Source organism: Xiphias gladius, chromosome 11 (genome assembly GCF_016859285.1).
Source record: "Xiphias gladius isolate SHS-SW01 ecotype Sanya breed wild chromosome 11, ASM1685928v1, whole genome shotgun sequence".
Classification (NCBI taxonomy): Eukaryota; Metazoa; Chordata; class Actinopteri; order Istiophoriformes; family Xiphiidae; genus Xiphias; species Xiphias gladius.
Genome location: NC_053410.1, coordinates 28,408,558 through 28,421,057, shown reverse-complemented (window position 1 = coordinate 28,421,057; position 12,500 = coordinate 28,408,558). Strand labels below are relative to the sequence as shown.

Below are 12,500 nucleotides of genomic sequence, written 5' to 3'. Positions count from 1 at the left end.
ACGCTTGCATGCAACAGTTTCAACTAAGACATTTTTGCAAATGATTACAAAAAACAAGAAATTTACTAAAACAGATATTTTGAGTATAGTAACACAAGAGCTGTTGCTGAAATGTATGGTATCTCTTATTCCTGAGGACATATTTGGCAGCTGACACAAGATGGCATATAGAGACATTTGAAAATTCCACAGGGTCAAGCTCCCACTACACTCAGTAAAACCACCTTTAACCGACATAATCATCATTCAGACGTCATGAGGAAAGTATGTGCGCTTAGTATTGAGACTGGAAATTGAGAAAGAGGCTGAAAAAATTGAGTCACTTATATACTGTCCCCACATCCATAACTGTATGTTATACGTATGGTATAATGAAAGGATATTCTACTACCTGACTTGGTGCTAGGGGTGGACAATCTATTTTTCAAGGCAATCGCTGAGATCGTGACAATTTGTCAGCCTACTAACACTCAGTCTACCCTAATAATGCGGATCCACACTATGTTCAACAAACCAATGTGATTGCCCACTAGATGACTGTGCTGATTGGCCAAATTATATCACGTCTCTGTCACAGCTTCTCTATGCATGATGTGTTTGAAAAACAATTCAAGGTGAGCAGGTAGCATGGCAGAGCTGGTGCCAAAAAAAAGCACTCCATGTCAGTAGTTTGGCAGTGGTTCCGCTATACACAGATATTTCTCCATTCAAAGTTATCTGTAAACTTTGTCAGGCACCAGTCGGCACCTCCGGAGGTGATACGACAAATCTATTCAACCACCTTAAAAGGAAGCATTTGAAGGAACATGCCGAGAGTGTTTCACTCTGGTCGGTACAACCTCACTCATCTGTAAGTCACAAGGTCCCAAAACATAAACAGTTATCATTAACCAATGCATTTAAGCAGTCAAAAACAAATGATAAAAGCAGCAACTACTACAATTTTTTCTACTTGAGTTCTGAGTACTTGAAAAGTATGTGTTATTCAAAGTTTGTTATTTATTGACTGCTGATTACAACTTTGTTTACTATTTAAAATAAAGTTTAACTCCAACAGTGTGTTTAATGCAATATTGTGTTTTAAATGGTGTAAAAAGTCCATAGGCTGGTTCCACTCTGGATATTCTCACCAGTATATTTCAAAATCGGGAAGAACGATTGCAATCCAGATCTTGGATCATGATTGTGTGCTAAAAAGATTGTGGTATGATTATTTAGGAAGATCGCCCACCCTTAATTTGTGCTGTAATTATAAACTTGTATAGATATGACAAAAATGTCAGTTCCATGTTTACAGCAACCTATTTTGCGTGGGCAATGTGATATTTGTAGCTACAGATAACAGATACAGATAAGTTACCTTGACTGAATGTAAGTCATATTCCTCTATGACATTTCCTTACATTAGCAAAATAATTAGAAATTACAAATATTGTCTCATGAGGTAAAGGAACATGTGTAACAGTTTGTATTGACAAATGAATTAAATCTATTGGGTATTATAACTGATGAGCAACAGGTTGTCAAGTCTATTAACAGTTCTATTAACAGTCCTCTTTCTACCCCACTTTTATTTTGCTTTTTCTTCATGCTCCCTTCAAGACCCAGATTAAAGTTAAAAAAAAAAAAAAAATAGAAAATACAGTGCACATTACAAATTGGTGCCAGTGGCAAAAATATTTGCCAAACAGTATTCAGAATGTGACCGTGAAGTCTAGTCCTGGTCTAAAACTCTCACTGAATAGATACCGTATGTTTTGACAGGAAAACATTTTATCTTTATCCCTGATGTATGCTGCACTAACAAGTGTGTATCTACAGACAATTTTATTGCTTCTTTGTCGTGAGGTGTGGCAACACTATGGCCATGCGTGTTTAAGGCATTACTGCAATTATTGCTGCAGGCTGCAGATTAAGAGTAACACAGTCCTCACATACTGTAAAAGGCTGTCAAGGATCAGTCTTTGAACTGTTTCTCTCGGATAGTTAAGCACACTGAGCAGCGTCCTCTAAGCAAGTGAACTAGAGATATACTATATAAGGTGATATGCTTTGATTAGTTCTTTTTTGTTTTATAGAAGCCTTTGTGATGTGTTTGCTCATTGCATGTCTTTATTATTACAATATGTTCCATACTACTTGTCCTTGATTTGAATTTGAATACCTCAGTTTGATGCACTGACTAACATAAGATGTGTTACAATGCTGAGTAGTATCCATAGTAACAGGTAAAATTACTCTCCTTGGGTTACCTAAAACAAATAAAACAACATAGTCATATTAATTCTATTTTGCACTGTTTCCAAAAATAGGGATACCATTTAAAAAATGTATTTGTCATGTATAAATCTTTGGGGAATTTATAATTTTGTCAAGAGGTGTTTCAATTCCATGAAGATTTGTAGTTCGTAATTCTGTTGAAATTGCATTGTATTATAAATTTTAAATGTGCCAAAAGTTGAGTGAGTAATTCCTGTGCTGTTTTGACCTAACAAATTTTTCAGTACAACAATAAACTGGACATGCTGAGTAAAGCCAAGTTCCTGAGAAGCTCAAATATTTTCACCAATGAAGACTTCCCAGAGTCTGTCCATCAAAGAAAGAAAGGAAAGGAACTTTTATCAGCCATGGAAGCAGCAATGGAGTGAGGAAATGTTGCATATCTGCGGTATGGCACACTCATTGTAGACCCATCCTTACAGAAAGTACAGAATACTAAGTAACTGTCTAAGTACCCAAATTTTAGTGCAAAATATTCACCATGTCTGTCTAATGGATTATTGCCATAAATACTTCAATGCTTAGATCTCATAAATACTTGAAAATATTCTCTACTTCAATCATTAATTGTTCAATCAAAAGTGTTCTCATTTGATCTGTCCTACTTTTGTTTCTTTATTTCCTTATCATAGTTTTGAAGACAGTGATTTTGTCTCTGAAGTAAAATGTATTGGTTTGGATAGTAAATGTTTCAAATAAAATGGTTTTTAACCCATTTTTATTGGTATTATTTACTCTGATACATCAGATAATTTTCCAATGTTTCATTTTTACTATGAGTGCCAAACTTAAATTCCAAGATGTTAGAACTAAAAAAAATAAACATACAAAAGTAAAGAGTATTCAGTGATAGAAATATTAGTCCGTTCCAGCTTCTGACTGGTGAAATTTCATGGGAAAATGATTATAGTCTTTAAGATCCTGATTGTGCATATCAGTCATGTATGGCTTGAATGACCTCTGCATTTAATCAATGTTTTCCCTTTGATAACATTCCTAAAATATCAGTGAATAGATATAATAAACCATGCTTTACTAAAGGTCTGAAAATTAGAAGGATCAAACTATATGTAAAACCCGGAATTTGTCCATTAATAAGAGATACAGAAACAATTTAAATCATTTAATAAGAACTGCTGAGAAAAAATACTTCACAAATAGGTTTAATGAAGCCTCCCATAATATTAAAAAAAAACATGGAAAGATATTAACCAGCTCTTAAATACGAAAAACATATCTCCTATTATCTCTTCACAGTTTACATTTACATTTAGTCATTTTGCAGATGCTTATCCAAAGCATCTTGCTTGCAATTTATTGATGAATATAAAACATACAGAGATCAATTCAAAATTTCTTGTGCTTTTAATAGGTACTACGTGAACATTGCTACAACTCTTTTACAGAAAATCAGTCTGGTTGATGGAAGTTTATCCTTCCCTTCAGAGTTTTGATCCTCCAAAGGAAAGCGGGATCATTGATGTAATATAGAAAATGTGTAACTCTGCAGAAGGTCGTGATGAGATTAGGCTTAGACTGGTTACCAAAATAATTACTTCAACAGTTAAACCTCCAAACCATGTATTTACAAAATGTTTTTTTGCATGGAATTGTCCCAACTGATTTCAAACTTGCAAAAGTGGTCCCTCTTTTTAAATCTGGGGATCAGAAATCTATCAGTAATTATTGCTATATATCTATCCTTCCATTTTTGCAAAAAAACTTTAAAGGCTGTTTACAATAGAATGCCTAATCATCTACAAGAGCAGAGTATTTTAAAAGGGTCTATATGTAACTCTTCTCTGCCAACGAAATTGGTTTCTCACCAATAGCGGGTGAAAGTGATGATTGCCAAGAGCCATTGTTGCGATAGCAAAAACTTACATATAGCAATTTAAACAATTATCGATATACATTAAGTAAATGTTTGGACTTATCAAAGGCTTTCGACACTGTATCATAATATTTTTCTTATTAAGTTGTCATATTATATATTATGACTTGATACAATCAGTAGCCAGACTGAGCACTCAGCCCCATTTTTCCATGAATTGAATGTTCTATTTCCAATATAAATGTACAGTTTACATGTATTTTGACTAATTTGGTATCTCAATCATTTAATAGATTTTTCCAGTCAAACTCAGTAATCCGCACATTTAAAACCAGGTGTGTATATCATGTACATCTTTCCAACTCACTGTCAATACTCAGATTCAGGGGAGCTTACCTATGGAATACATACAATCATACTGTTACGCTGTCCTCTTCTCTCACAAACTTACAGCTTATTTGGTGAGCCACACTACTTGAATTTTGTACTTTGTGGCCTCATTTATTCTGGTATCTTTTGTAGCAACTGTAGAGTACTGTATGTTTATTATCAACTTGTTATTAGCAATTAAATGTGCAACATATGACATGACATTTAATAGTCCTGTTTTTCCTAATTTCTTTTATATGTTGTGCTAACGTGTTTGTGTGTTTTATAAAACTTCTGTTTTTTGGTGACATCTCCTTATCAGCACATTTGAGCGATTGTGGCTCAGGCGGTACAGCGAGTTGTCCACTAACCGAAGGGGCTGTGGTTCAATCCCTGGCTCCTCCCATCAACATGTGGAAGTGTTCTTGGGCAAGATATTGAATCCCAAAATTCCAGTTTGTCATCGGTGTGTGATTGTGTGTGTATGTATAGCAAGCGCTTTATGTATAGAAAAAGCACTGAATAAATGTGTGTGTGAATGGGTGAATGTGGCAGTAGTGTAAAGCACTTGGAGCAGTCGATAAGTCTAGAAAAGCGCTACATAGATGCAGTCAATTTACCATTTAACATTTTGGGTTTTCTAATCTCACCAACACAATCCCTCTCTTTTATTCCTGTTAAGTATTATTTGTTTTTTTGTTACTTGCGCAAATAAATAAAATAAAACCTTTTCAACCTATTCAGTATTTCCCGAATATGTGAAAGCATTCTAAAGTGACAACATATATCTCTAACCCACAATGTGAAATTTCTATTACATCAAATTCAGAATTTCTTGAGTTTGTAAAGTGGGAATATTTGATGATAAATTTGATTCTCACTTCTACATCTTCCTTATAAACAAATCTGTTAAGCAATCCAGGAGAAACTGAGCTTTACAAGAACAGAGATGAAATGCCTACCAGCAAAACAAACCACAGAGCTATACTCAGGCCAGTTTCTTTCTGTCTCATCCTTTTTAACCATTTCCAGGATTTACCCTCTAACTGGAGGGTTTGCTGCCCCCCACCCACATCTCCTTCCCTGGTGCCAAAGGTGTCCGCAACCTTGCCCAAGATCTTGATGTAAACTACAGTGATTATAGCATACTGTTAGTTCTGTACGTAAAAACAAAAAACAATGAGCGTTTCAAATTACTCTGAGTTACATGTACCTCAAAGAAGCTGCCCTTCCTCTCCTGCTTGAAGGGTAGACTGACAGTACTGGAAGACATGATATCTGTATAGTCTTCTGTCCGTCTCTGTCTGCTGAACTGTCTGTGAAGGAAACAATACATTAGAGCTATACATTAAAAAAAAACAGAACAAAAGAAGGCAGCTTTGTTATGTCCAGTCAAGATGAGTCTAAAGGGAGATTCATGAGGACAAAGGTGGTTTGAAAAGATGTTACTGCTGCTCTGTTTCCCAGTCACTTTTTTTTTCCTTGTCGGTCTTCCTCCAAACTCTTAAGAAAAGAAGGGTGGCTGTGTGTCAGAGGGAAAAACACAGAGAACCCCCAGCCTAAAACATTTTTGCGTAATTTACAAGGAATTCAAAGGTCCATTTAATAGCTGGTCTGAAGAAAGCCCCAGAATAACTCAGCAAACTCCATGTCCTGAAAAAGATTTTGCGATATGATCCAAAGCTCCAGAACAGCTAAAAATGGACCTTGAGAGGAGACTACTTTGTCAACTGCCGGTTCCACTGAAGTTCAGACAGGTATTATCTTTATCCCCTTAAAATCAAGTTTTCTCCTTTTAATTCTGCTTATATAGGTTAAAGGCCCAAACAAGACTAAAGGTCTACAGCCATGCTCATGGCTCTGCTACAACAATTAATGTCTATAGAATTGTTTTTCCTGGAAATCTATTCAGTAGTTGTTGAGATATTTCAGGCTGGACCAGGTGGTGGCTTGATGGACTGACCGACCGACCATATTATTCCACACTGTGTGATAGTATCACATACTGTATATTCTACAGTGGCTTGTTCTAACTCTTCATCAAAGCTCTACGATGTTTACACTGAGTGAGATATTTGAACCCAGGACCCAGGAATGTGTTTTTTATGGACACTCCATCCCATCAAATATGAGTAATCCACCTATCTTGTGCATCGTTTTTACAGAATTTTTTTTTTTTTAAATCCACCTGACACATTTAGTATAGCTGAAGACTTTGGGATCTCCAATTAAAATTAAATTTGATTTGAGCATTTGGCTGCACAGTTCTGTTGATTTCAACCCCACAAACTAGTGGGTAATGACTGGCCCACTGGTTAGTAGGGTTGAGGAGGTTAATTATTAATTCCCAAATTCAATGTAATACATTTGGTTTAACCTGACTAGCATCACTGTTGGGTGTAGTCGAAAGTGCGCTCTGTTGAAGTAGTAATCACACCCTACAGTGATGTCTGGATAACTGACCACACCCTGAAGACAACTCACCATCACAGTCTGGCGAGAACCTCAATTACCACAGGTAGGTAGGAAAAAACAAAGAAATATGTTCTGCTGGTATTACATGACTCTTCCAGATCAAGCCTGTAGAGAAAAAAAAATTGGAAACATTAGCTTTCCCATTGTCAAAATAAAACATAAATTTCTAACATAAAACATAACATAAAAAAACATGGAATTTCTATACTTTTTTCTTGCCTCCCTCTGCCTTAACGATTGTCTTAATATTCTTTAATAATGTTCAACTCCTAAAAGACCTAGCTTGTTTGCAGCAACAAGCATTTTTTTCTTCTTGAGGTCTTAGATGGAGATCTGACAGCAATTTCATTCAGCACAATCACTATCAAAGCCTACATATTGTGGTTCATACAAAACAGTGCTGTTACCACGAACAAAGGGAGATCATGTACACATTACACACTGGAACGCTTGACCCAGATGTTGTAGTGGATCCTGTTACAGCAGCTGATATGAGCCAGTTGTGTCAGGGCAATCAAACGCATCCCAGCCAATTCTTTTCAGAAAGAAACATGTAAGAAGAAAACACCATCAGAAACCGTCCTACTGGCACACAATCCTACCCACAAACAATGCAACAACAGTGCTTGGATAGAAGATTGCTATGAAAGCATAAATATTGTGGCAATTGTTGGGCAGACTGGAGTGTTCACTATATGACTCATTTAAGAGACTCAGACAAAACCTGCTGGACAAATCATTTGTTGTTCAGTTACTGCTGTAGTATTTTCACCCCAGACTCAGTTATGTGCTATCAACATATACAGCCTATATACACGTGTGCTTACAGATAATGGTTGACACTCATCTCAGCTGCTTCAGACTCAGGTGGAAACTGTCCCTGTGCATGCTGGGGGTCACATTCTGATGAAGCCATTGCAGTCACATCATCCACCAAGAAGCAGAGATGCAATCCCAAGGCCACCTGACACTCTGGCCATGAAAATCACAAAAAGAGTCAGTGACAAGGCACAACACTGGCAGACTCCAATACCCACTAAGCACATTGTTGGAATGAGTGTCAGCACCTTCAAGTCTGAGGCCATAGAACTCTACCGGAAAATGGAGTTGAGAGTAGTGCACACCCCAATTAAAAGACAGTCAGGTAAGGAGCTCAGATATCCTGAAGGAAGTCAGGTAGAACAGCTGCTCCTTCATTTCAAAAGTAACTACTTGGTGTGCTTTGGGCATTTGATCAGGGTGACTCCTAGACAACTCCTGCTAGAAGCTCTCTGAGCATGAACAGCTGGAAGAAGACCTCAAGGAAGACCAATAATACGATGGAGCGACTTTATATCCCGGCTGGCCCAAGAGTGACCTGGGATCTTGCAAAGAGGAACTGAAAGACTTGACTTGGGTAAAGAACATCTGGGCTACCTTATTTAAGGGCTCAGAAAACTTCAGCATAAGTGCAAGTCAGAACATTGTCATAAACAGGATGCTGTTATCCCCATTTGAATGATTATCACATATCATGTCTTCTCTATGACACCAGGCTTCCTACCCCACTTTTGAGTGTGATAGTTCGGTATGAAAACATGGCCTGCTGGTGCCACAACCTGCACTCGAAAAAGGGGTGGCAAATGTATGGAGGGATATCCTTTCTAACTGCCTAATACTGACTAAGAAGTCATTTACTAGCCAGTCATGTTGTCCAGCACTAATATGGCGGTGGCTCCTCAACAACATAATCTGTTGAATAACTGTTGTGCATACAGATTCTTTATTTAAAGGGGGCAATGTGTCCTGAGTTTCCCCTACCATTTGATAGGTGTGGTGGATCACCATGGCTTAAGAAGCAGCTAAATCTAAAACAATTTCATTAGTTTGGACTAAAGCAAAAAGGTGTAGTTTACCATGGCCTTAACAGAAGGCATACGACCTTGCTGTTTTTTTTATCTCCCGTCTCTCTCTCAACCCTTTCCTCCTAGAAATTCCAGTTTCACTTAGACTCTCTATTGTTTATACAGTAGCAGCATGATGCATTTGTTATTTTCCTTCACTCAATTATTCAGGTTTTTCTTTTCATTTTTAACTCGTCTATAGGAATTATACAATGTTGGATTACCAGAAAACAAAAAGGGGAAATGGAAAATGAATCTCATGCTTGTGTGTGTCACTGTGTGGTCTTCAAAGTAAAATAGCCACCAGTCATACAAGTGCACTATCTACAGTATCCCTTGGTTTTCCCTAGGGGTTTCTTTGTTTATTCAACTGTGAAGCAAACCTGACTGCTAAATGAATATTTAAAAATACAGGTAAGTTGTAGAGTAGTTCTGATTCAATGTAGTTATGAGTTTGGTATACATTTTTACCATATATTTCCGTAGAAAGCCCAACATATTAGTGTCAACAAATATGCCTCTTCAAAACAAAGAGACACAAATAGCTTTTATATTCTTGGAACTTATGTTGTATATAACAGTATGTTAAGAAAAACCGGCTACAGGGCTGAGAGTCGCCTTGCAGGCAGATCTAAGGTGACTCATATCCTCTGACCTACAAGCCAAATATCACTATATATGCAGTGGAATTGTAGTACCACGGCCAAAGGACATGTTCTAACCCTAAGACAGCCCAAATTGAGGTATTCACATTGCTTATTTTATTTCATGAACATCCCCAAATCTACTCTGTAAGTGCTATGCGAAGGCAACTTGACTTGCTTGGAGTTCTTGAAGATGTTTCGCCTCTCATCTGAAAGGCTTCTTCAGTTCTAACTTACTACTGGGAAGTTCCAGGTATTTATCCTTTGGTGAGATCAGCAACACTTGTGAGTCGTTGAGGTCATATGAGTCGGTGAGTCTCCCGGTCATAATGCTAGTCGTTAGCACCCATCCACACCTTAACCCATGTGATCCTAACACCTTGAGGGTCATTAGGGTGACAAGAGAGTCGTTGACCCACCCTGCCATCATGTGAGTGGTTTACATCATTTTACTGCTCAGTTAAAGTCCCATAGATCCACAGTTGAAGTGTTAGCACCAGAAATAAAGGACAAATATCAGAAGAGTCCAGACTAATTAGTCAAATTAGCTGCCTAGACCTCACAAAGAATAGGAGACAGCAAGGTTAGACTATGAGAAACTTAATGCCTCATCAATCCATACAGTTAAAAACTATGAAATACCTACTCAGTATGTGTGTGTGGGGGTGCTACTTTTCTGTCGTGTGTTAATCTGTATGAATGGTGATCGTTTCCTGATGCCGGGCCTAACACTTGTCGTCTTTAAATTTTTCTTTTGATTCAGACAGTCTTTTTTCAATCACATACGATGCACCCCTTTCTATAAGATCCTGGGTCAGCAATGAGGCTTTTCATGATGGATCTAATGATCAGGTTTTCTGTTACCGATCATAATCTGCAACAATGTAATATAGATAATCTGATATCAGTGTGGAGCTGTTGGGCCAAGAAGGTAGACATTTGGACATTTTTAAACAGGTTCTCTTCATCTACATATAAACAAAATACTTAAGTACAAATGCAAAGCAACAGCAGCACTTTAGAGGTGTGATGACCTGTGAAATGTTACTGAAACAGTGTAAAAATATACCCTTTTTATTAACTAAAAGTGATGCTGCTTGCTTCAGTCACTGACCACTGATGTGCATGTGCAGTTTGGATATTATTTACTGAAACTCATGGCTGCTGTTTATATATTTGTTTGCTTCACTTTGTGGTTTTGCTTGCTCGCAACAGTGTGTGTGTTTAACATTAGGGTCCAGTGTTTTGAGGGAATGTAATGGAGCATTTTGACAGCTGGTGTACCTGGAGCTGAGTGAAGGGTTCAGTATGTTGGAACAAATCAGATTATTTGACATTTCGTCTGACTATGTCTACAGAAAAAGTGTTTATACCGTTCTAAATGGCCGCACTTGAAGGGTAAGGAAAGAGCATGCCATCATAGCCTTCTTCTGGCTGCATCCTATTGACTCCCTTATCTTTCACCAAGAACTCTGTCTTTCGTGTATATTTGTAGTCTCCGTGCAGTGAATCATACAAATGGGGATAGCAGTGCATACTTTCGGACAGTCTTTCCTTGAATGTATTCATGCAGTTACCCTCATTTGTACTTACAAAGGTAAATGGAAAATGGACTGCACTTATATAGCACTTTTCTAGTCTTAGCAACAACTCAAAGCGCTTTACACTACTGCCACATTCTCACATTCACGCACACATTCATACAGCACTTTCATACATACACGCACACACACTCACACATTGATGTCACCTCGGGGGCAACTTGAGGTTCAGCATCTTGCCCAAGGACACTATAGAGCTTTATATTATTAAGTTCACACACACATTACCTTAACCACAAGCAGTTGTGTCACACTACCCCACCTCCCAATCTAACATACAACTGTAGCATGCTTGGTTTCATAGGTGTGATTGGTCTTTTCAGTCATACATGACTCAACTTCACTTCTAAGCTCATCTTACACTTTGACAACTACAACTGATTTTCAGAGATGTTAACTACAACTGGTAACATCTCTGGTGTATATTCCCACTTCATCAGACGCAGTGGATGGTCATTTGGCTCAGTGTTTGTGACATGTTTTCCCTCTTTTTTTCCCCATTATGATCCTGTTTTATTACATTTACATTTATTGCATTACATTTTTTGGCCCTGATCCTGATCTGAGTCCTTAAATATTGTGTCTCTGCTCACACAGATTCCAACCTGATATAGTTACATTTTATTTTTCATGTACCCGATACATTGAAATAACAACTGTAGCTACTGTACTCTTACTTTACACAAGCTGCTTGATTCAAGTACTGGAGGTCCTGATTCAAAAATATAATTAATATGATATGAATGGAAATTTAACTGGGACTCCTGAAATTGACAAGACATGATACACTAGAAAAGATGTCTCACTCTGTTCGAGTTATTGGAACCAAAGAAAGACTCAGTCCATTCTAATTGTACAGTTGTTTTACAGATTTGAGGTTTTTCCCTCACAAATTATCTTTGACCAGTACAGACACAGGCTATCCAATAAAGGGGAGTGTCCCTGCAAAACAAGCAGGGTGAGGTGGTCAGAGCTGCAGACCACAGTGAGTAAAGGCCCGGATTTTTATTGGATTTATGTAAGCCAATACCAATCCATCAAAATATGCCTGGAATAGCCCCAATACCAAACATTTGGATCAACCTTGGTAAACTATATCAATAACACAATTAATAAATTAAACGCACTCTTTTGTGTTTTAATACATGTGAAGCAATATTATGTAGAATGTATGATCTACTACAATTAAATGATCTTTGCGCAAACCAGCATGAACCACTAAGGTGCACTAAGCAATGATGTTACAAGATAACCTCTTGTATTAATGTGGTCATTTTAAAATATTTCTCAAAAAGCACATGGTGCTTTGGTGCCTATGACTTACAATAGTTTGAAAACCCGAAGTCCAGGCTGGGTTGTGAAGCAGTGCCTCGAGCTGACAACAGCAGCTCTAAAAATGTCTAAAAACAAACCT

The 12,500-nt window shown here is 37.5% G+C and overlaps 1 protein-coding gene across 4 annotated transcripts in view; it reads right to left on the bottom strand.

The window, feature by feature from the left end:
- LOC120796489 (ras and Rab interactor 2-like) overlaps window positions 1–12,500 on the bottom strand; it is a 60,050-nt gene that overhangs the window by 44,240 nt on the left and 3,310 nt on the right. For 2 of the 4 annotated variants that reach the window (XM_040139391.1, XM_040139394.1), the window contains exons 2-3: window positions 6,968–7,063; window positions 5,697–5,799 (exon numbers count right to left, since the gene is read on the bottom strand). In XM_040139391.1, the coding sequence (XP_039995325.1) occupies window positions 5,697–5,756 (60 nt within the window). In that variant the 5' untranslated portion in view covers window positions 5,757–5,799; window positions 6,968–7,063. Of the gene's footprint in view, window positions 1–5,696; window positions 5,800–6,967; window positions 7,064–7,365; window positions 7,437–12,500 lie in introns of those variants that run through there. The other 2 variants (XM_040139392.1, XM_040139393.1) reach the window with 2 other exon arrangements.